General features: G+C 41.3%; 1 protein-coding gene across 7 annotated transcripts in view; it reads right to left on the bottom strand.

The window, feature by feature from the left end:
* The window catches only part of wipi1 (WD repeat domain, phosphoinositide interacting 1), a 103994-nt gene that overhangs the window by 11495 nt on the left and 66605 nt on the right, over positions 1-25894 (bottom strand). For 2 of the 7 annotated variants that reach the window (XM_048554860.2, XM_048554855.2), the window contains exons 4-12: positions 22853-22949; positions 20774-20871; positions 18706-18798; positions 16181-16251; positions 14733-14840; positions 10671-10838; positions 9411-9518; positions 6808-6929; positions 6008-6108 (exon numbers count right to left, since the gene is read on the bottom strand). In XM_048554860.2, coding sequence (XP_048410817.1) covers positions 6008-6108; positions 6808-6929; positions 9411-9518; positions 10671-10838; positions 14733-14840; positions 16181-16251; positions 18706-18798; positions 20774-20871; positions 22853-22949 — 966 coding nt within the window. Of the gene's footprint in view, positions 1-5987; positions 6109-6807; positions 6930-8407; positions 8481-9410; positions 9519-10670; positions 10839-14732; positions 14841-16180; positions 16252-18705; positions 18799-20773; positions 20872-22852; positions 22950-25894 lie in introns of those variants that run through there. The other 5 variants (XM_048554856.2, XM_048554859.2, XR_007249851.1 and 2 more) reach the window with 5 other exon arrangements.

Below are 25894 nucleotides of genomic sequence, written 5' to 3'. Positions count from 1 at the left end.
GGGAGTTGATGAGCTGGAACTTGGGCTACAAACACTGTGACCCACCAAGGGAATGAGGGTTACCTGGGCATGTGTTTCAGGAAGCAGCCACGCCTCTTAGATTAAGCATATCAAATTTGGTCTATTGTCAGGAGCCGATAGGTGTGACTCTGAGTGAGGCAAGTATGCGAACCCTGAATTTAGCTTTGGAGCAGCTTCAGTCAGTGCCCTTGCCCAAAAAGTACAAAGTTCTCGCTCCTGGTTTGCACAAGGGCACAGAATGCAGAGAGGAGGAGAAAATGACCACAGCATCACGGCCCAGAACATCATTCAAGGAGGGGAGAAAAGAAAAATGTAGCATTTGGGGAATAGATACCATTCTCTGTTACAACAACATGAGAGTCCAGGTTGCCTGCCTAGTATCAAAGTTCAGGACATAACTTTTGGTCTAGTGAAAATTTGAAGTGGGAGTGGTTCACGTAGATGCTAGCTGTACTGAGCGTGACAAGGTCAGCCAGATGGACCTCATAGTGTGGGTTCTCTGATTGGAGATGTTAATCTGATCCAATAAGGGAGCCCTGGCTAACAGATAAGAACAGGAGTTTCAGACATCCTGTGCACACTGACATAACAAGGTGTACAGCTGGATGGACACAGCAGGCCAAGCAGCATTAGAGGAGCAGGAAACCTGATGTTTCAGGCCTAGACCCTTCTTCAGAAATGGGGGAGGGGAAGGGGGTTCTCAAATAAATAGGGAGAGAGGGGGAAGTGGATAGAAAATGGAGAGAGTAGGTAGGAGATGGGGGTGAGGCTTGAGGTGGGAGGAGGGGATAGGTGGTAGGAAGGACAAGTTAGGGAGGCAGGGACAAGTTGGGCTGATTTTGGGATGCGGTAGGGGGAGGGGAGATTTTGAAGCTTGTGAAGTCCACATTGATACCTTTGGGCTGCAGGGTTCCCAAGTGGAATATGAGTTGCTTTTCTTGCAACCTTTGGGTGGCATCGTTGTGGCACTGCAGGAGGCCCAGGATGGACATGTGATCTAAGGAATGGGAGGGGGAGTTGAAATGGTTGTTGACTGGGAGGTGCAGTTGTTTAGTGCGAACCGAGCATGGGTGTTCCGCAAAGCGGTCGAGAGCTGGCTTTCAGGGAGCTGGATCAGTGTCAAGGACTCCCCACATGTAAATAACGGATGACTCTGTGATGAGTTATTTCACCAGCAACGTAGGTGGGACAAGGAAAGAGGTTCTGCTGCAGGATTATGAGCTGTTTGGGATTAAATTAAAAAGCAGAACCACAAAGGTAACAATCTCCAGATTAGTACCTGAGCCATGAGAAAATTTGCAAAGGGTAACTAAGGTTAGAGAGGTAGATGCATGGCTCAAAGATTGACGTATGAAAAGTAAATTACTATTCATGGGGCTCTGGCACTAGTACTAGGGAAAGAGAGAACCGTTCCATTGGATAAGGGGATCTTTTTTTAAATTATTATTCATTAACAGGATGAGGCAGCATTTATTGCCAATCCCTAATTGCTCAGATGGCAGTTAAGAGTCAACCATAATGCTGTGGGTCTGGAGTCACTTGTAGGCCAGACCAGATAAGGATGGCAGTTTCCCTCCCTAAAGGACATGAGTGAACCAGATGGGGTTTTCCCCCTGACATCGACAATGGGTATCATTAGATTCTTAATTCTTATTGAATTCAAATTCCACCATCTGCCAATGCGGGATTTGAATCCAGGTCCCCAGAATGTTATCTGGGTCTCTGGATTGATAGCCTAGCGATAATATCACTAGGCCATTGCCTCCCCAGCATTTAAACCATGCTGGGTCAAGTATCCTTGTGAATTTTAAAAGCATGGTTGCAGATATGGCTTTAAACTAATTAATGTGTTGGGGAAGTAGGGGGAAAGAGGTTCAGCTAAACAGAAGTTTAAAAAGTTCAAAATAAATGAGACAGCAAAGTTACAGGGTAGTGAAGAGGTCAACGATAACTAAAGCGTGACAGCAGATATTAAAGCCAGTGGTAAAAGGTCCAAACTTATGTTTCTTTGCCTGAGTGCACACAACATTTGTAACAAGATGGGTAAGTTTTGGGTACAAATAAAAATAAATGAAAGTGACTTGTTAACCATTACAGAGACGTGGTTTCAGGGTGACCGAGACTGGGAACTCCATGGTGTGGTGAGTTGTGGTGTGGGTGCAATGGATTGTGATGTGTGTACAGCTTTGGTCCTCTTATTTGACAAACGATATATTGGCACTGGAGGCATTTCAAAACACGTTCAGTAGGCTGAACTAACAGATTAGGCCTTCAGTCATTATATTTTAGAAGAATGAGGGGTGATCTTATTGAAAAATACAAGATTCTGTAGGCTCAGTAGGATAGATGTAGAAAAGATGTTTCTGTTAGTGAGGAAACATTGAACTAGGGGTCACAATTCAGAACAAAGGGACACTCATTTAAGATAGCAAGAAATTTCTTCTCCAAGAACGGTTGTGAATGTTTGGACGTCTCTACCCCAGACACTTCTGGAGACAAGATCACTGCAAGTATTTAAAGAGGAAATATAGAGACTTATGACATATTGAAAAGTTGAGGGCTATGAGGAGCTGGCACAAAAGAGGATTTGAGGCCTGGGGCTGATCAACCATGATCTTGTTGAATGACTTGCCATGCTTGAGGGGCCGCGTGGCCTACTCCTGCTCTTAGTTCTTATCTGAGCTGCTTTCTGTACAAAAAAATAGTCATCAAAGTGATAACTGGAAAGAGCACTGAAAAATGTTCAAACTTTGTTCATGACAACACAGGGTATGAATATGAGGGAGTCAGGTCAAAGGCTAAAAAAGAAGTCAGGAGTAAAAGGAAAATCCAGGAAAAAATCTTCTTTGCTCAACATTAAATTGAATATGAAATAAGTTATCAAAGTAAGAATTAGAAATACTAATAGGAAAGTGAAATTTTGCAGAGAAAGAAAATCTGAAATTAAAACAAAAAGATGCTTGAAATACTCAGAAGTTCAGACAGTATCTATGTAGAGAAACAGGGTAATGTTTTCAAGGTCAAGATAATATTTTATCACAGGCAAGTTAGGCAGCATCTGTGAAGAGAAACAGATATGCATACAGTCTAGAGATATACAGGCTAGGTGGAGTGGCCATGGTAAATGAGGGGTTACAGGAACAGGATGGGAGAGCTGGGTCTGGTTGGGATGCTCTTTGCAGGTCGGTGCACACTTAATGAGTGAAACGGCCACTGTAGGATTCGATGAGTCCAAATCCATTTTAGTCATGACGCCAAACTTCTAGCATCAACCCTGTTTTTTTCTGCAGATGCTGCCTGACCGTTGATCCTTTCAAGTATGGTTTTGTTTTTATTGTAAAGAATCAGGAATGTTTCTGAAGAGAAGAGGCTAGTCTCCCAAGAAAGGGCAGGTCTTGCTGTTTCTACAAATTCCAATGTTGTTGTCATGATACAGCCTTCTGCAGTTTTTCCCAGGCCCCACCTAGCTATGCTACAATGACTTCAGTACAAATAGACACAAAATAATTTTGACGGTTTGTGCGGGATCATGTTCAGCCACAAAGAAAATTAAATGTCCGATGGGATCCCAGCTGAATCAATATTTGCGTGCAGCTGCATGTCGTTGAATTGATTCGATGTTAGTTTGAGAGCTGTTACAGTTTAACAGGAAGCAATAGGAAGCAGTTCATCTATCAGCTGTAATTCTAAGTACAAAGAATTCAACTCAGAAAATGTGGGTCTACAAATTTTCTTCTGATCAACCCGCTTTTATAATGCGCATTATAGGAAAGCAGCCAGCCTCAAATGCATGCAATGCTTTGTAATTAGAATGCCTTATCACAACGCAGTTTATTATTCAAAGATTGAATCTATAAGTCAGGTTTGAGCAGCACTTTGGAGAGCCAGACTGAAAAAAAAAGTTGCCAGAATATCCTTATGAGTTACTGTAAAAACCTGATCAATGACAAAAATACAGCTGAAATGCATCCCCGGCCAATAGTTTTCCCTGTGAGACACTGAAAACAATGGAACACTCCTCAATCAGAGACCTGGCAGTATGCCATGGACAGCACCCATCAAGACACTACAAATCCGACCCTATCAACTCCTAATCCTTGTCAGTGGTCGTGAGCACCAAAACAGAGACTGTTTTCATAAAGCTAATAAAAAGTGCCGATATTCAATTCCAAATTGATGGCATAGGCAGAACATTAAGGTCATTAAAAATAATAAAAACTCTTATTTCCTGACCACATATATGTGTCACTCAGTGACTTTTCTATCCACTCACTGCCATTACTGTAAAACCTCTGTGCACTGAATAAATGGTGCCAGACATTGTCAACAGCTATTGAACTATTAGAGTGCATGTGATGTGAATAAACGTTCAGACATGTCCTTAGGAAATTGTACTGACAGAAGAGTGGAAATGGAGAACAAAATAAACCTCAGAAGCTAATTCCATCATTAAGAATATAAACAGTAGAGGGACCAGCAGTAAACTGACTTGTCATTTATAACATATTCACGCACATGTATCACGTGCAAGCATTCACTTTTTATTTTTAAAAGTAATGTCAAAACGATGTCAATAATATGTAAATATTGAATGTTGCAAAATCAGTGTATGTATAGCAAAACTCTTCAAAGAAATCTTGAGGTCCTACCCTTAAATGGGGAAAAAACATTTCAATCTAATTTTTAAAAAAAAATTATATCTGGGCAAAAAGTATTAGTGATTATTTCTATATTAAATTTTTAAGCTTACATCAATAGATTAAATTGCCGCGGCTTGGTTTACTTTTTCAATTTATACGGTTGGAATATTGACATTTTTTTGTAACTCACCCAGGCTACCAGGCCACATTTCCATCAAAGTGATTACTGTGAGAATGTAAGTAAAAATGTAATGTTGCTTGGCAATAGCAAACCTCAGAAATACTTTGAATAAGACTAGTTAATAATGGTGTTTTAAAACTAAATGGATTCTGGAAAAAAGATACTGTTCAGATGCTAAAACAAATCCTCAAATCTATTCACAAATAAAAATGTTCCATGTCCTTCACAGAAATATTTTCTGATCTTTTAAATTTGCTTCCCATCCAATGGTGGAGTCTAGATTATGGAAGTTTCAATTTTAAAAGATCAAATATGAGCACTGGGGTTCAGTCCTTCACTTTTAATTTGATGGTAAACATTTACTAAACTATATTATTTATGCAGAAATGTATCCTATCAATTACTGAAAGTACAAAATTAATATTTGCAGTGGCAATCAACACACTAAGTATAAGATGTTAATTATACTGTGAAAATTGCTGAACACAAGCAAAAATAAACTGTTCAAACCACTAGACAATTTGATTTTTTTTCTGTTAACATTTAAGGCTCAAAATGAACATTTCTACATTTCCTTTCAAAATGTGCAAGAACCTGACTGGGCTGAGGGTACAGACATGGTCACACTTAAATGGGGGTGGCTGATCACTCTATACCTGGAGCAAATATTGCAAAATTAAACAGAACTGTAAGATTTCCAAGATATCGGTCTACATAACAATATCGCAAAATTTGGTACTTCTATTCTAACAACAGCAACATTCTGTGCAGGTCTTGCAAAGTTGCAGACGTACGGGAAACCTATAGGCTGACGGCACATCTCAGTACTCTGGGCTTTCAGTTCTCTGGCTGCTGATGTACATACTCAGTTTATGGGAAAATATTTTTTATTTGTTTATTCCAAACTCTCCACTGATCATGCTACGTGCCACAAAATGCAAAAGAGGAATATATATGAACAAACTAAACAAAGGACAGTTATAAACTTGTGTCACTTTTTGATGCCATGCATTCCTTTAAGTGTTAATCAAAATGGTAGGGGCCAGCGTCACTGTTGAATGAACGTGTGTTTGCTACTGAGATACACTCTTCTTATCTTTCAGATTAACACTTGACCTTGAGTGACAAAGCGTTGGCTCGGGCTTTAGTTATTCTGTATGCTCACAGGAGGGAATTCAGTGTCATCATCCAGGTGCAATGGTCCAGCAGCAAACTCATGTTCAGGAATGATCTCTCCATGCAGAGTCCCCCCATCCTCAGAATATCCTGGAAGGAAATGTTAAATAACAGTGAATCTTACACACCATGTTGAGTATATTGCATTGTTTAGTCCACCCCTCAACAACTTTGTTCAACATAATATAGATGTCAGCACAAATAATTCCTTATGCAATGTATTTGATAGCCTATATTTTCCATAGGCCTTACTCTCCAGCATGCCTTGCTCCCCACTTTATAATATATTCTTTCATGAGATATAAGCATCACAACTATTTGTTGCCCATCCATAATTGCCCCAATTGATCTGAGTGGTTTGCTAGGCCATTTCAGAAGGCAGTTAAGAATCAACCACGTAATTGCAGATTTGGAGCCACATATAAACAGACTAGGAAACGAAAGCAGATTTCTCTTTAGAGATGCAATTTCTCACAACATTTGACGGCGGTTTCATGGTTACCGCAGATGGCTAGATTTCAATTCCAGATTTTATTGAATTTAAATTCCGTCAGTTGCCATGAAGTGATTTGAACCCTTGACCCCAGAGCATCATTTTGGATTATTACTGCAGTGTTATTATCATAATGTCACAATACACGGTGCAATAGATATTGTAACCTACTAAAATTCCATGCACACTAATGTACAGCTCACAGAGCTCCCTGGTGTGATGTACTTGGAACAAAGGGCATGATCATTTGGTCAGTCAATAAAAGGAATTCTGAGTGGCTGAGATTGAGTTGATACCTGGTGTTGTGGATGATGAAGGTACTAAGCTGGTTTTGGCAACAGTTGCTGCATAGGTTGGTGAGATAGAAGGCATCAAGTCAGATTTGGCAGTGTCACTGTTGTCGTCTTCATACTGCAGCCTAAATCACCCCCAAAAAATGCAGAAATCCAAAATGTCAAAATCTGAGCTTCCATACAGATGTCGCATTTTCAAAGCTAAATGGAGTATAAGTTTACCTCCTCATTTCCAACAAGTTACGAACATTACTGACACCATGAGTGTGGTTAGTCCTCAGTGGAGGATAAGAATTATTCTCTCATATCCTCCTATCAACTGCCATACAACATCAATGCAAGGAGAAATATTGTGTTTTCAGAAATAGCCCTAATCAGTAGTCCCAGTGGACCTTGCCTTGATGTTCAGGCATGCTGTGGTATCAGTGTATATCATCAAGTTATAATTCAGCAAGTTATGTTTTATTTCCCATTGATTTAGATGGAAAAAGTGCAATATTGAATCAATAATTTCAACAGTGCCAGATAAAACATTGGGTTTAACTGCTGGAATCATAATATTCTTGTTTAAAGAGGTTTCTACAGAATTGTCTCTTTAACAGTCACCAACATATTTACAACATGTGAGCTTTTCCCATTCTTGCCATTAAGTGGTAGAGAGTTTCAAAATCACTCCTGATAGCCCAAAATGTGAAGACCACAACATATTTGTTAAATGCCAGGTTGGCCTCTTGTAGATACTCATCAAGCCTGGATGTGGTGACCATGACAGTATGCCTCCTTTGATTCAATAGGGTTAGGTTCTGGTCCCATTCCAAACAGCCACAGCTAGAGGTGACTTGTGAACTGGCTCTGAATATGGTACTGAGATGCACTGGGGTTACTTGCATCTGACAGATGTAGGTGTCCCCATCCATTGTAGAAGGTAAATGGGGCTCCTTAGATTTGATTCCAGTTCAAACAGGAGAACAAACTCCAATATATATTGAGAAAACATAAGATAACAATACATCACCTCTTTTCTAGCAAGTGGCTCAACAATCTCATGTAGCAACCTCAAGATAAACCTGTCAGCAATTCTGTTTTGAAGTATTAATTCAAGCAGACTGGGAACAGTTTGTGCGATGCTATGCCTGTTTTGGCGTTGTAAAATTCTACTGCAAGTAAATTTTGAGTGGAGAATATTATGTTCCCATTCATGAGGTTATTAGACCATAACTTCGAGCGTTGTTCAAAAGATGGTAAAGTTGCTTATCCCTCTGGCTAACAATAAAAGACACACAATGTACAATTTTTCGAATTGTGATTCAGAAACAAGTGCATTTACAACCAGTTGTCTCCTTTTATAATACTTGCAATGAAGGTGTAATATAGTAGGATACAGTGCACCTTCAAAGTTTTCAAACAGCAAAACCGTGTTGTACATTTACCATTTTCTAAGTACTTCACATCAGAGTTATATTAAAAAGAACCTGGTGCATTCTGTAAATGTCAGAGTTCCTGACCAACATGCATCGTATTTTGCAATATGTGTTCTTATTGCATACGAATGATGTGAACAAAACGTGATAAAAAATGCCAAGGAACAGCATAGGCTACCTACCTTGAGGAGAATTCTTCCTGTTAAGTTCCCAGTTTTGACACACGTTGGGTAGAGCTGCTGCTGGACTTTGTACCTGAGAGAAAAGAATCAAGTGAAGGGTGACCCCTTTCTTTATGACTTAAGGTTACTATGATGTCATAAAGAAGGGTGACCCTTACAGATATTTTCTGAGCAACCTGTTCAGAGATGTTATTGTGTGCCTCTGGAGCAGGTGGAACTTTGAACACAGGCCTCCTGGCCCAGAGATAGGGACACGGCCAAAGTGACACAGAGCCTCCTGTATCTCCTTGTATTATATGGAAAAGCCGATTCCTACCGAAGGCACCAGTTCAATTAACTAGTAAGGAATAAAGAAACTACTCTGCAAAGTCAGTGGAGTCAGTTTGGAGAAGGGGAGCAGAAAGATAAAGGTGCATGCAGAATGATCATTTGAAGGCAGACAGCCAAATAATGTTCCTTGGTAAAGTTTGCAACCTCCACAACAGTTAAAAAAAAATCAAATGGAAAGGGAAATATCTAAATTTAGCTTCTATCAGTAAGAAAGGGCAGTCTAAACCACAAAAATCCTCAGTTGCCTGCTCAGCATAGTAACTATTCCAGTCAGCTACATGACAAATATTTCCATTGGAAGTGAAGACATGACTGTGGACCACATGCAGTGAGGCTTTACATGTGCTGCCTATCAGTTGACAACAATGATATAAATCAGGAGCTAGTGCGCAAATCAAAATTTACAGAATATCTTGTACTCTTTCTCAAATGTTTATCAAATAAATAATTTGAAAGATTGACCTTAAGCACAGTGGAGATATGGCACACCTATATTTTGCGCTATAGTGCTTGCAAACTCGTTCTGTTTTTGATGCTGCTTTCAGGCACTTAACTACAAAATGGTACTCTAATTAAATCATACCATGTTTAAAGTCAGATTCACTGGGCAGTCTGCAGCTTTGCCAGCAGTGTTTTCAAAATATTCAATGGTAACTGTAGAATAAGCATTTACCTGTGTTTCTTTATCAGAACACACTCTCCACCATCATGAGGGTCCAAATTGTAAATGTAGAGGTATCCATCCGAGGCAGCAACAAGAAGTCGAGGTAATTTCTGTATCCTGTTCACCAAAACAATATACTTACTAAACCTTAAACAATGCAGCAATATTTTCATCATTTTGTAACAACAAAATGTGGCTTATATTACAGCCCAGGATGGTTTTCTCAACATCCTACATCCTGTTGATCACAAACACTTTCCAAAGGACATGTTCATGATTTCAATTTAAAAATTCATGAAAGAATATCTTGTTTATGCCTATGTTTATGCCTTCCAATACATCATACTCTACCTCAGCTACAACATTTGCATTTTTCCTGTTTCTTTTGTGAAGATGCATTGATTAAAAACCACACCTGCCTCTTTCAATTCCATACACAGGTTACCTCTTCAGTCTCTAACCAGCTTAACTCCTTCCTTGAAGATAGCAGGAATTCTGAAGAAGGGCCCAGACCCGAAACATCAGCTTTCCTGCTCCTCTGATGCTGCCTGGTCCGCTGTGTTCATCCAGCTCCACACCTTGTTGACTCTTTCCTCATCATCCTTAAGATTCACACAGCAACTTCAAACAAACAGTGATGAGAAGCTAGCTGTTAGTGATGTGGCTAATACCAAGACAGCTTCCTGATTTTCAAGCACTGGCATGGTATCCTCAATGCCAATCTGAAGAACGAAACGGGGAGTTCTTGACTGAAATTCAAACCCAAAATGTGCAGTGGGGCCTAAGCCTTGACTGGACAAACCTGCATCCATACTGTCTGCAAAGATAATGGGAACTGCAGTCCCAGCATGGAAGACAGTATGCATTCACGCCTGGCAAACTTATCATCTGCTTGTTGTGGATTTCTTCAAAGCTTACTTTATAGTTTCATACCTATTGATGGTTCTCTGGTGGTTCATACATTTGAATGGCCAGAATAAAAACTTCCCTCCATGTAACTGAAGGACAGAAGAGAAAAAAAAGTCCCAAAGAGCTACGTTTAGACCAAACTATTAAAAAATGCCAACAACAGAAAAAAAAACTTAGCTCTGAAGAAGTGTCACTGGACTCGAAATGTTAACTTTGCTTTCTTTTCACAGATGTTGTCAGACTTGCTGAGTTTTCCAATAATTTTTGTTTTTGTTTCTGATTTCCAGCACCCACAGTTCTTTCATTGTTTTGTTTACTGTTTCACAAAGAAAGCTAGTCAACAGTGTCATGTCTACTTACACAGTAAGCGTACAGATGCTTCGTTGCCCAGAGAAGTTGAGACGCACTGTGGCAAATGCTCGGTCCTGGTTTATTATGCCTGATACCTGGGTAGGGAGGTAGTTAGTGGCTGCCATAAACATCTTTCCCATGTATCCACTCCAAGTAGGAGATTCCTCTTGGGGCCTGCTGTAACCAAGGATACATTTCAGAGATCAGGGACTCGACATTGAGTCTGTCAGTGTACACTACCTCAGCATTATTTTTCATTCAAACTTGATCGAAATGAATACAAGGCCAAACCTTTTTCAAACACTGTGATGGATCACAACTGTGTAATGCAGCTGCAGGTTAATGCTACTTGGCTCTTCCACAATTGTTTACACTCCTATGAGATGAAACAGCATATAACCATAAAGACACAGGATTTAATTTGTGTTTTATTGTTCAATTTGCACATTTCCCTTTGAGCTACCTTATCCTTTTTCTATATCTGATCACTTGAGAGTCAAGGGCTCAAAGAAGCTTTGTTGCAAGGAAGGTGTTTAGTTACAGGCCGAGTAATCAGCAGACTGAGAATGTGGGGAGCCCACTCAATGGTGGTGGTTAGGTCTATGCTGAGGGCACTAAAACTCCTGTTAACCGTTCACGGGTTATGGGTGTCGCTTGTAAGGTCAGCATCCATTACCCTTGAGGTGGTGCTGGTGAGCATCTTTGTTGAACCTCTAGGACAGGTGGGAGTTCCAGCATTTTGACCCAGCAACAGCGAAGAAATAATTCTATGTTTTCAAGTCAGGATGCTGTGTGACTTGCAGGTGCTTCGGTACTGTTATACATTGCACTGGTACTTCTAAGCTGTAGCACTGTTGAAGGAATCTCGTCAAAGAAGGTTCAAGTAAAAACATAAGCTGCAATATTTCTATGTCAGGGGTCCGCCAGTAGAGACTGAAAGTTACCAGGCAGCCAACTGATAACCAAACATTAATTTTCTCTGAAAAAGAAGTTCACGTGTTAATTTGTTTTCTGTAATATTTTTGCTGAAAAGGACACGTTGAGATAGGAAGTTGCTTGTCTCAGGGAGGTTCCTAATTATGCACGCAATCTATTTAAGAAAAAAACAGTTACTGAATGTATGACTCATTTTATGCTGGATCGTAGTTAAAATTAAAAGGTTATGTAGTGTCTCTGTGTGGTGGAAAAATGCACTGCAACCAAAATAGGCCTGCTGTTAGGGTGGAGGAATTCTAGTGGTTGTTTTCCTTTGAAGAATTGAAGTTTTTTTGATTAAAATCTTGTAAGCGCTGGGTCTGCAGTTAAGCATATTTGGAAAATTTAAACATTATAGCTGAGTGATATTTTTAAATGACAGAGCTTTAGTCTCCCAAAAAATGGGTGGGTTCAGATTGGCTGTGCTATTTTATATGTTAAAAATTCTAAACTTAACTCAACCCATCTATTTCTAGTTTTAAGAAGGGCGGATATTCAAGCTGAAGAGACAAGGGGATGGATGACCAATTTACTCCCAGGAAGCAGACTTCTCACTTAAAATATCGAAACAGGTCTGTAAGCCTCAGATTTTACTATGGCAATTTAAAAATAATCCTGGCTGGCCAGTTATCAAGTAAAAGGCAGGTAAGGACTCCTGGAAACAGCAGTAAGCCCCTTTCCAGCACTGCTTGTAGGTAAATAACACTCCCCAGCTCAACCTCTGCATTCCCATGTGTCCCCTGCTGATCCCTGATCTGCATCCTCCAACCTACACCCCATCCTTGCCTTCCCAATCACTCCCTCCTTACTCCCTGTTCATAAACTAGTCCAGCATCAAAACAAATGGAGACAAAACGATGACTTTCTCATACCCTGTCGTTAAATTCTGTAGGATCAGAGGAGATTCTGGATTTTTCAAATTCAAAACTGTTCTGCTGACCTCTGGTAAATATTGGCAACTGAGTCGCAGATCAACATGAGGAAAAGGTTCATTTTAACATGAAGAGGCTCCAGACGCTAGGACTTTGTCTCTCGCATGGTCAAAATCATGGAGTGTTTTGATTAAGTAGTTAGGGAGAACTGTTTACATTAGCAGGAACACAGGGCACTGAAATGGAACACTCTGAAATAGAATAAGGCTTTAGTTCAAACATGGACAAAAGAGCTGAATTCCAACACTCAAGAAGCTTAACACAATTCAGGACAAAACTGCCCACTTGATTGGCACCACATCCATAAACATCCATTTTCTCTAACATTGACGCAAAGTAACAGCAGTGAGTACTATCTACAAGATGCACTGCAGAAATTCACCAAAGCTCCTCAGACAGCACCCTCCAAACCCACGACCACTTCCATTTAGAAGGACAAGGGCAGCTAGCATATGGGAACACCACCGCCTCCAAGTTCCCCTCCAAGCCGCTCACCATCCTGACTTGGAAATAGATCATCATTCCTTAACTGTTGCTAGGTCAAAATTCTGGAATTCCCTCCCAAATGGCATTGTGGACTGCCATGTTGAGAAGGCAGCTCACCACCACATAGGGCAACTAGGGATCGACAAGCAACGCTACCCAGCCATTGATGCCCATGTTCAACAAATGAATTAATTTTAAAAAAATTCCTGCCCTTTTGTGGAGCCCCGACATCATATTTGCATGCGGCAATTTGAATCTGTGGCTCACCAACTTCAGTACTGTACCTAGCGCATTGATACACATCCATTTGCAAATTTGTCTAAAAACATCTTACATTTCCTTTTAGTTGGACACCACTTAAGATCATACAACTTCTTATTTTAATGCTGTCTCCCCAAATCCTTTTGCACCTTGTTTCCTCTAGCTAATGTTACAGCCTCGTGTCCTCAGTATTATAATTTAAACTAACTCTTACAACACTAGTGAACCCCTGCGAAGAAATTGGTTCCAGCTCTGTGGAAGCCTGCACAACTCCGAACTCCCGAAGAACTGGTCCATGCTCCAGGAATGATAGGTCACCTTCCTACACCATCAGTCTAAGCATACCTTCCTTTTCTCTAACTTCCTCTTTAAGATAATTAGCAGAAGAACCGGGAAGTAGGGAGAAAACTCAAAACAAAAGCCTCTTCAGTGATAACTTTCTAAAATGATTGGATAAATATTTGAAGAAGAAGATTGCAAAGCATCAAGATTAAGGGAGTGAGACCATTTCGATAGCTATTTCAAAGAGCCAGAAATGGTAAAATGCCTCATATAGTCATCACCCGTGTGGTCATAGCTTATGATCAATTAATTGCACCCATGTCCCGATGGTACATATATCTGATTGTTGACAGCTTTGTGGTATCTTGCCCAAATTATCAGGAATCCTGAACAAGTTTCCAGAATATCATGAACATGGAACAACACAGACAAGTTCAATTAATTCCCTAGCCATTCTCTCTTCCAAATGTCAACATCTAAGTGTTGACATCAGGAATGATGGTGGCTGTCTACCTCTATGTGTGATACAGGAGTCTGTTTTGGCATCTACAGAGATAACACAGCACCTAGCGGCCACGCAGAGAGAACCGAAATTGCTGACTTACTGGTGGGCTACTACTAGACAAATCTCCCTCACTTACACTGCCTGTGCTGAACAATATACTCAATATATGCAGTCAGTATTTGGGACAACTATTCTTGCAAGAACACAGACAGAATAACTCAAGACTCAGATGGTGTCGCCAAAAGTTCGTTTTTGCATAATCCTCCTATTAAACTAATTCCACATTAATTCCCTGAATACATATGCTAGTACTTTAGTGATTAAAGCAGCCAGATAGACAGATTGACTATTTATACAGTCAGATGCAAATCTCTGTTTTTGTACTGTTAAGATTGAGAAACGAGGAAGGTTGCTGGAATCTGTAGACATGGGGTAAACAAAATGACATAGTGCATGAGTCAGGCATAAACTATCTGAACTTGTGTAGCGGAGCCTATACTGAAAGAAAAACAACATTAGAACTCTGGACTTGGTCCTTCCTATTAGTTAAACTGTCCCGACAGAAAGTAATGTGAATGGTTAAATGTCTAGTCCAGCCTTGCTTGGGGAAATTCTGAAGGACTACTGTACCTCTGGCTGGGCTGTTCAAGTTTGAAGATGTGAATAGTTTCTGTATTACTTGATGCTGACAGGAACTGGGAGTCGCCGCTGAAAGCCAGTGAGCCAATATTTACATACCTGTTGCAGAAGAAAAATTACACTGTATCAAAATCATAACGCAGTAGAGATAAATGTAGTTCTGTGAGAAAGTACTCCCGTGTCTAATGCCAGCTTCAAAATAACCCATTCCCAAAATTCTTTGGGCAGAAAGGAGAAATTTTGTGATCCCTAAAGGAAGACAAAAATATAGTGTACAAGTTGTTATTCTGAGTTTTCACTTCATCAGTGACACTTTTTTGAATTCTGGTAGTGAAGCCTTAGTAAACCTCTCCATTCAAGGCTCGTGTGTCTGGGATTGAATTCCAGTGCAAATTTTACCCAATGCACCTTTAGAATTAGAATTCTATCTGTTTTGCCCTATACACCTTTATATACAGGTAAAAGCTAATAGATGATCTGTTGACGCACAGCACAACAGAAGCTCAGCATTAAGGCAATGATTCTAAAAGGAACTGACTTCCTTTAAACTGTCGCTAGGTTGCTCTCTCAGGAGTAAAGTTACCTCATTGTTTTTAAACAAGCATTTGTTGTTTTACAAGGCTCGAGATCACACTGCCAGACAGTAGGCTTGCATTGCTCCAGTATCTGCCAGATCTCTCAGATGTGCTCCTACAACATGAGGGTGGTGCTGGTCTGTAGATGATAATCAGGTGTGGCCCAATCCAGGGGTGTTGAGACAACTCTCATCGTATAGTGGTGCTGTTCCTACCTCTGACCCAGAAGGCCTAGATTCAAGGCCCTCCTGCTCCAGAGATGTGCATTGACATCCCCAAACCGACTGATTAGAAAATCTCTCCTGGAGTGCTGAGGTTTACAATGGTACCCCTCCTGTGATTCTCAGATGAGATGAGCTAATTCCGCACAAACCAGGGATCAAAGCTGCAACTTCCGTGGTTCACGTGCTTAAATTACTGACTAGATACATACCCTGAGCTACTGAAAGAGTCTGACATGTTGCACAGCAAACAATTACTTCCTACTTCTGCAAAATCCAACATAGGACATGGATAGTGTTCAGATGATGATTCTATTACTCCATGATTGCAGCTCCTCGAATGGCTGGGAGGAAGCACAAGGTCACAACTATTCCACATCTATTATCTCAGGGGAGCCCAGTTCAGATCATTCCCAGAAAGTGAAGGGAATCAAAGGATAAAGCTTTCACAGTTAACGCAAAGTAGTAATGTAATATGGTAGGAGCCCAATATCTGCCTGCTCTCCAGGCCAAACTTGTTGTGAGGACAATAAATGGGAACATAATATGGAAGAAAATACATTTATGAATAGAACCAAAGTAAATACAAATATAAAATCAATGTTGTCACTTCACTGGGTTTTGAATCCTTGCCTGAAATTACCTTTTCATTCCTCTCCTGAATTCGTAGAGTTTCTCTCCCTCAGGAATGGAAAAGACACGTATAACAGTCCCCTGCAGAATATTTAGTGAGTGAGTGAATCTTCACAATTTGGAATTACAGAAAAAGGGCATTAAACCTCTGATATCAGTTAAGTACTTCAAAAGGTTACAAACTTTTCATAAGAAGCTTGATTATTCCAAATCTCCTGCTATAATTAATTGTTTTCCAGCTAAACTTCAAATCTGCAATTTTCAAAGTCCAATAAATTGAACAACACACTAACAACCCTTACTGCATCATGTGATAAATCATTCTGACATTCATAGTGTCTAAAACTCAGGGTGACTATAAGTAAAAATATGCAAGCAAAAAACATGCTGAAACGGTCAAGAACGGGGAAATTTGTCTCCATGAAGCGAAATGCTAATTTAGCAAAAGCAAACAGAGTTCCTGAACTCAGTGCAGATGTTTTCACATAAAAAAGGGAAATGAGATTTAACCACCCTTTGTTGCTATAGTGCACTTTCAGCAACTTGTTCAAGAAAAATAACTATACAGGGTGCAATAGGCCCAGAAACAGAATAATACATTAAAAAAATTCTTGTAATGTCATTGTAACTCAGCCCCTAAAATACGACTGGATGGAAATGTTGATCAGCACTGATGAAATCTTTTCTCTCAGTGGGAAGTTGGGACACAGGATGAAACCTAAAAGCACATCAAATAAATTTTCGGTCACTAATGAATGAGTGGGAAGGAGTAGAATTGAGAATATATTGAGGAAAAGGGAAAATTACTTACACTCTCCCCACTTGGATTGGGAGACACCACCCCCAGGCAGACAACAGAAGACTCCCCTCACCAGTGGCTAGGAGACTCTATTTCTTCTCTCCTAAAACATTATCTCTCTTCTCCTCCTTCTCACCCACAAAGCCTGTCTGGACACTGGTCGGGAGTTCTCTCTCCCTACCCTGTCAGTCACAGGGAGACTCCCTTCCACGCTCAGAACGGGTCCTGTCTCTAGGTGTCCTTGTGGTTGATGCCCGAGAGGTATCACAGTCTAATAGGAAGCTAATCACTGAGCCCACAGTCACACATTCCACACTGAGATACGGTGACAACTGGAAAAGTCAACAATGGGAATATATTTTTGAAACCTTAGTGGGGGAAGATAACTTATTTCCTTTCAAAAAGTTACTGGCCAATAAAAATTATGAATTTGGTCTATGTTTTTGAAAGGTGATTGTTTTATATTCACCCCAGTAATCATCTGGTGGTGATTGTTATGGTAACCTTCACAACCAACTTTATCAAAAATACAAAATTGTAACAGGGTTAAGGAATATACGATTAGATAGTTGAGCAATTGAGAATAATTTTATGGAGGCAAGGAAGAGAATCGCAAACAGAATGTCACCTTTGGATTAATTGTAGTTCTACATGTTAGGGAATCGATGAAAGAGGAAGATGGAGCAGATAAATGTATGGCTGGAAAGATGGTGTGGATGGAGGGCTATAGATACTTGGTTTATCGGGCCAATTTGTGGGAATATGGTACCTGTACAAAGTGGACTGGTCGAACTTCTCAGAGCTAACAGAAACATCCTCGTGGGATGTTTGCTAATGTTTGGGCAAGTTTAAACAAATTTGGCAGGGGAATGAGTACCATGCAACAACGTAAAAGGAGGTAGAACGTACACAAATTACAGGGAGAGAGAAATAGAACTGCAATAGGAAACAGGGAGGCATTAGGTTAATTCAGGAAAAGCAGGAAGGCAGTGGGGCCTAAATTAGATTTACCCTGCATCTACATGAATGTGTGGAGCGTGATAAATAAAGGTTGTTGAACTACAGCCCCAGATTGTAACAAAGGAAGATGTTGTTGTAGCATTAACAGAGTTATGGCTCAAAAAAGGGGCAGCAGTCCTTACAAAATAATGACTGGATGCAATTGTTTGTGAAGACAGGAAAGGAGGTTTCATTGATTAAGATGTTACAGTGCTGGACAGAGAAGATGTCAGGAAGTGTTAAGGACATATAACACTTAGATAGAGCCAGGAAACAATTGAGATACACTGCTGGCTACTTTCTATAGGCCACCACATACTGAAAGCATCACAGAGGGCACAAAAACTATACAATCATGACAAACTTAGTGCAGACCTTACACTATTGCTATTCCAGATTGCATTAGAATAATCATGGGGAAGAGGGGGAGGAATCTGTGAAGTGCAGGAGAGTGTTCTTGATCAGCTTGTCCCCAACCCAATAAGAAACGAGGCATTGCTAGGTCTGGTTCTGGGGCTTGAGTAAGGTGATCCAAATCAATCAATTGTCAGTCAAGGTACATTTAGGAAAAGGTGGCCATGGTATCAAATGGTTTAGGTTAGTCACAGACCAGGGCAAGGAGTAATGTCAAAAGAAAACCACGTAATTGGAAGGGGGACATTTGCAGACAGCTGGCATGGCATAACTGGCCAAATGTCGCCCTTCTGAGCTGGAAACGTTCTAGGATTCTATAATACCTTTTCCGAGGCACTTGCCAGTTTTGAACCTGTGTAGTTGAAGGTCAGTGCAGCAAGTGGACCATCATGTGCAGGAATTACAGAAATGCTGTGCTGGTAGGATATAAGCAGACAAAAATAACAGCTAATTAAAATAATATGATTTGGGCAGTGCTGGACAGATTTTAACCAGAGAATTTAATAAACAAAGTTGTTTATTCAGATTGGATGCAAGTTTTCAGTCATGTTTATATAGCACTCAGTGAGAGCACAGGAAGCTCCAAAGCACTTTACAGGCAACAAATTACTTTTAAGACAAACCAAAACTGAATGTGCTGGAGAAGCTCAACAGGTCTTGCAGCATCTGTAGAGAGAAAAGCAATGTTAATATTCTGAGTCCAATGACCCTTGTTCAGAACAATTAGTTTTAATTGTAGGCATAGTCGCAATGTCTAAATAGATGATAGCCAACTTGTAATTTGACACATGACTAGGTAATCTATGATAGTAATGTTTGAGGATTGATTTTCTGAAATTCTACTGGTCTTCTTGGAGTCATGTTGTAGCTGCACAGGACATTGGTGAGGCAACTTTTCGAATACGGTGTACAATTCTGGTTGCCCTGCTGTAGGAAAGATGGTATTAAACAGGAAAGGGTACAGAAAAAGTTTACACTGACATTGCCAATACTGGAGGGTTCGAGAGGCTGGATAGGCTGGGGCATTTTCCCTGGAGTGTAGGAGGTTGAGGGGTGATCTTATAGAGATTTATAAAATCATGAGGGGCACAGGTTAGGTGAATAGCAAAGGTTTTTTTCCAAGAGTAGAGGAGCCCCAGACTTGAGGGCATAAGTTTAAGGTGAGAGGGGAAAGATTTAAACAGGACGTGAGAGGCAACATTTTCTATAGAGGGTGGTGTGTGTTGGAATGAGCAGCCAGAAGTGGCAGAGGCAGGTATAAGTACAACACTTAAAAGACATTTGGACAGGTACATGGATAGGAAAGGATTAGTGGGATACAGGTCAAAAGCAAGCAAATGGGACTAGCTCAGTGTGGGATACTTGAACAGCATGTTGAGTTGAACTGAAGGGCCTGTTTCCATGCTGTATAACTCTATGACTCGCTGTTGGTTTATATGCTATTACTGACACCATGTATGACGCACTACTTAAATCCATATATTCCAACAAGTTCAGGTTTAATTGAGCGTAGAAACAGGGGGTGACTGGAAGATTGTGGGGCAGAGGAAGGGAGACAGGCAAAGACAATGGAGAAGGGAAGAGAGGGTGGGAGAGGAGAAGAGGTGAGGGGAGCAGGGAAAGCAGAGGGAGTGAGAGAGGAGAGAGAGCGGGGCAGAAGAAGAGGGCATAGACTGGGGCGAGGAGAGAGTTGGGGGGGGGGGAGAGAGAGAGAGAGAGAGAGAGAGAGCGAGAGAGAGTGCCCTCACTCTCCTTTCGCCCCAACCCCGCCCACTTCATTCTCACTCCCCCTGCTGAAGCTCATTTCAGTATTGTGCTCTCCTCAGCAGGTACACAGTGTTGCCTTTGTGTATGACTTCAGCAGAAGTTTACGTGGTGACGTAGCGGGTCTGGAACTGTGCAGAGGTGCTACTGCCTACACTTACGTTTGTCACAAATATTTGCCTTTTTGATAGTCCAGCAACAGCCTCCATTTTTAATGAATTGAACTGCCAGCAACAATTGTAGAGAGCAGCTTGAAATCATATCTGATTCAGGGATGACTGTGCTACCCAGTTTGTCATACTGGATTGGTCTGTCATGCAAAAGGCTTGAATTTGGATCACTCTCTCAAAAGTCACTGGAACTTAATGGACAAAGATTTCATAATCTCACTCAGCCAGAACTTAATATGGAGCACATCTTGCTATCTTTGTTACACCTCAAAGTTAGGAGGAAGCTACCAGCCAAAGTCAACCAAGATCTGATCTTAAACCACCTCATCATGTCAACTGAAGAAAATCACAGAAAGTGAAAAGGAATACTCACTCTCTTACTCGCAACACGTTTTAAAATACTCAGTTGTCATATAACCATTATTGTCAACCACTTACCCTGTAATTACAGACTCACCAAGTTATTTGCATCATAAATCACTATCTCCCCTATTGTGGCATTCCCAGGATATGCCAGGTAGGAGTTAGAATGATTGATGGAAAGTGCACAAAGTCCTGGAAAGAACAGACAAAACAAGATGTCAGAAAGCTCAGTGTGTGATTTGCACTGGTGATGTACTCAGGAGTGAACTGAGTAAAGTGTGAGTCAAGTCCCAGCACAGAAATACTCAGGGCTCAGATAATATGGTACACAAAAAGCTCCTGAATTGTACTAAAGGGACACGGTAGACAATTTAAAATGATGGTGGAACTGAAAGAATAATCAGCATCAGATGTATCACGAATAAGGACAGCACAGTGAATAACTAAAGCCGAGCAGGGTGTGAAAAAAAACTCTTAAATCTCACTCCATTCAAATGGTGGGAATAAAACAAGAACTTGCTTCAGGATAGCATGGTTTATATCCTTGGGTTGTCATCAAATTGCTTCACTGCTAATAAATCACTTCTGAAGTTTAACAAATTGTAAGCAAACAGGGTAGTCAATTCTGGGATAGCAAGGTTCCACAAACAGAAATTTGAGAAACAGGAAGCATAGTCAATATGATAGTATTAATTGAGCAATAAATGTTTGACCCGAGCACCAGGAGAAATTCACTGAAAATGTTCAAATAGTGTCTTGGGATCTTTCACACCCACCCAGCCAGGCAAAATGGGCCAATTTCACATCTTATCTGGAAGTGCTGATCTTAACGCTGTATCCACATAGTTAAAGATCAGTTTGGATAATGGCTGGAAGTTTCCTCAGACCCTCTCCCACTTCATTGCTGTTACCTCACTGAAAATGTGGCTGAATTTGTACTCCTGCATCGTTGCTGCTAACAAAGACATTGAATTATTGACATTTCACTTGCAGACTGTGGTCATTCAAAGAACAAGGTGATGTCTCCAGTTCATCACTAACTTTGTAGGCCACATCCTACTTCTCCCATTTGTTCCCTCTTTCTTGGACAAGTGGTTACTTCTGCTTGTTGGTGTCAGTTTCTATCTCCATCTTCCCTTCTGCCTCCTTCCAAAAGATTTCTTCAAAGAGAAAATAGCTGCCAGACATATCTACGCAGAAAGGACAGCTTTAGATTCTGACAGAGCAGATACAGTGGGGACATGCATCAGGTAAAACCTAGCAGGCAAAGGGGAAAAAGGGGTACAAATTAACATTTTTGTAGCATCAGAAGAGGTCCATAAGAATGTGAATCACCTCTGTTACCTGGAAAATGGCCCTGTATTTGGATTAAACATTAACCAGATCATTTGTGATTAAAAATGCTCTTTGCTGCTCACATCCATTTTTAGGCTCCACTAGTGACATATGATTTCATCCATGTTACAAAACAACAGGCCTATTATATTTATGCATAAAGTTGTGAACTGTACTATTGCTGTGTTAAACTGAACACCACTGTGACAGTTGGAAGCTACTTTGCTTCAGACATGTTTCAGCATTATTGACTTTGACAGTATTACATTCAGGAAGCTCCAACAGGTTACTTCTTCTTTTGAGAACACAACTAAAAGTGGCAGAACTTTTTAAAAGCTGCTGCCTCTCTTCAGTGGGTTAAATAAATTGGGTAAAATAACTGAGACATAAATCAAATACAACCAGTCAAATTGATTGGATTAATTGCTTTTACTTTGTGAACCCGTGAATGATCAGAACATTTGGAGTCCGGGGGAAACAAGAGAAAACAGGTTTACCCAAAGAATGTTAAAACGAGGAACATACCAACACATAGCTGAGATGGACAGAAAAGATCCAGTCAAGGGGAGTTTGAGATCAAAATAGAAGGAGATGCTGATGAGGTTAGATTTAAGGAGTGGCGGAGGAGGTTAAGAAGATAGCTTGAATTGAACATAAACACCAGCAGAGATTGTTGGGTTGTCTGACCTGTTCTGGGGGTGTACATTTTGTAAAATTCTGTATGCTATTCTCTCATTTTCATCCTAATACGCGACAGAAAAACTGTAGTGACTCAAAGGAACCTTCTGGAATTTTTAGTCCAGATATTTAGCAACTGATTTCAAACAATTTAACCCACCTGTGCGATTTGGTGGTATATCCTGAATAGTTTTCAGTAACTTCAAATCCTTGATGTTATGAATATGGATGGACTCCTCCAAACAAACCACCAGCCTCTGTAGTGAAAAAGTAAAGTTTATGTTAAAAGTGAGTTGAACATAAGGCTAAAAGCTTTGGGAAATCTGACTGAGGTGGACAGAATTCTGAGCGACATCGACAGGACAGATAAGGGAACATTGTTCCCCTTAGCAGAGGGGTTAATAACCAGAGGGTACAGTTTTAAGGTAAGGAACGGGAGGCTCAGAGGGGATTTTTGGAAAGTTGCTTTTTACTCCAGTATCTGGAACTCTGCCTAAAAGATTGGTAGAGGGAGGAAGCTTCAAACCACTTAAGAATGACATAGATAAAACACAGCACACAACGCTACAGGCAAATGGGATTAGAATAGGCACATGTTTAATGACCAGTGTGGACATGATGGGCCGAACGACATCATTTGATGCTGTAACGATCCAATGACTCCACAACGTCAGGGTTTAGATACTATTTGGTCTTGATTAGCAATATACCTGCAACAATTGAAGAAGTGCTTTTAAGCTTGCACGTTAAAACAGAGTGTCAATAGCATCTCTGAAACAGCACACTGCACTCTGCTGGAAATACATTTCTTAACAGCACACACCTAAGGATTCAATCCCAGTACAAGCTGCCTGTGTGAGTGATAAATACCAATGCAGACTGTCTGGGCTGTTTCTCTTATGATTTACATTTAAGCCTATTAAATTTCTGATAGAAGCAGAATTACATGAAGCACAAGACAGACTGAAAAATGTAGATAACAAAGTGTGGAGCTGGATGAACACTACAGGCCAAGCAGCATCGTAGGAGCATAAAAGCTGACGTTTTGGGCCTAGACCCTTCATCAGAAAACGGGGGATGGGGAGAGGGAACTGAAATAAATAGGGAGAGAGGGGGAGGCGGACCGAAGATGGATAGAGGAGAAGACAGGTGGAGAGGAGGGTATGGGTGGGGAGGTAGGGAGGGGATAGGTCAGTCTGGGGAGGACGGACAGGTCAAGGGGGCGGGATGAGGTTAGTAGGTAGGAAATGGAGGTGCGGCTTGAGGTGGGAGGAGGGGATAGATGAGAGGAAGAACAGGTTAGGCAGGTGGGGACAAGCTGGGCTGGTTTTGGGATGCAGTGGGGGGAGGAGAGATTTTGAAGCTGGTGAAATCCACATTGATACCATTGGGCTGCAGGGTTCCCAAGCGGAATATGAGTTGCTGTTCCTGAAAACTATGGGTGGCATCATTATGACACTGCAGGAGGCCCAGGATGGACATGTCGTCTAAGGAGTGGGGGAGGGGATTGAAATGGTTCGCGACTGGGAGGTGCAGTTGTTTGTTGCAAACCGAGTGGAGGTGTTCTGCAAAGTGGTCCCCAAGCCTCCTCTTGGATTCCCCAATGTAGAGAAAGTCACACCAGGTACAGCGGATGGAGTATACCACATTGGCGGATGTGCAGGTGAACATCTGCTTGATGTGGAAAGTCATCTTGGGGCCTGGGAAGGGGGTGAGGGAGGAGGTGTGGGGGCAAGTGTAGCACTTCCTGCGGTTGCAGGGGAAGGTGCCGGGTGTGGTGGGATTGGAGGGGAGTGTGGAGCGGACGAGGGAGTTCACCTGCACATCTGCCAATGTGGTATACTGCATCCGCTGTACCTGGTGTGGCTTCCTCTACATTGGGGAAACCAAGCCGAGGCTTGGGGACTGCTTTGCAGTACACCTACGCAGTTCGCAGTAAACAACTGCACCTCCCAGTCGCGAACCATTTCAACTCCCCCTCCCACTCCTTAGGCGGCATGTCCATCCTGGGCCTCCTGCAGTGCCATAATGATGCCACCCGTAGGTTGCAGGAACAGCAAATCATTCTGCTTGGGAACCCTGCAGCCTAATGGTATCAATGTGGATTTCACCAGCTTCAAAATCTCCCCTCCCCCCACTGCATCCCAAAGCCAACCCAGCTCATCCCTGCCTTGCTAACCTGTTCTTCCTCTCACCTATCCCCTCCTCCCACCTCAAGCCACACCTCCATTTCCTACCTACTAACCTCATCCCGCCCCCTTGACCTGTTGGTCCTCCTCGGACTGATCTACCTATCCTCCCTACCTCCCCACCTATACTCTCCTCTCCAGCTATCTTCTCCTCTATCCATCTTCAGTCCGCCTCCCCCTCTCTCCCTATTTATTCCAGTTCCCTCACCCCATCCCCCTTTCTGATGAAGGGTCTAGGCCCGAAACTTCAGCTTTTGTGCTCCTCTGATGCTGCTTGGCCTGCTGTATTCATCCAGCTCCACACTTTGTTAACTTGGATTCTCCAGCATCGGCAGTTCCCATTATCCTTGAAAAATGTGGCCAGCCTTTCTTCAATCCAGATTAGCCTCGCCAACACATTTTGGATTAAAATCTCAAATTTATCCAATTACATTTAGCCAGTAAATATTATTACATTGAAAAATGACAGCTATCATACTTGACACTAAAACTGGCCCTGGACTATCAAGTAACAAATCGAGAGCAGCATATATACTACTAACAATGTACAACTGCACTAAAAGAAATATTTTGGTGGTTATCTAGAGTACAGAGTCTGTTTTAAATTTACAAAATAATGAAGTGCTGTTGGCAACTGGCGGTGGTGGAGGTTAGGCGAGAATGAAAGAGGTGACGCCTTTAAATATTACATTACAGGATTTCGTTCTAGATTAAAGTGATTCTAAACCAACAAAATACTGAAGAAACATCCCAACCCGAAACGTCAACTTCCCTGCTCCTCTGATGCTGCCTGGCCTGCTGTGTTCTTCCAGCTCCACACTGTGTTATCTCTGGCTCCAGCATTGGCATTTCTTACTATCGCTGAAATAATTTTGAAGTCTAGTTTACACACATTTTCCACAAACAGCAGAAAAATAAATGTTCGCCATCACAGGAATCCCCCATCCCCATCAAATACATCTTGTCATTCAGCTGAGTGGGCAGACAAGTCCTAAAGTCTCATCTAAAAGTGG

This window comes from Stegostoma tigrinum, chromosome 22 (genome assembly GCF_030684315.1).
Source record: "Stegostoma tigrinum isolate sSteTig4 chromosome 22, sSteTig4.hap1, whole genome shotgun sequence".
NCBI lineage: Eukaryota > Metazoa > Chordata > Chondrichthyes > Orectolobiformes > Stegostomatidae > Stegostoma > Stegostoma tigrinum.
Note: the sequence above shows the minus strand (reverse complement) of the source record. Positions and strands in the feature narration are given on the sequence as shown.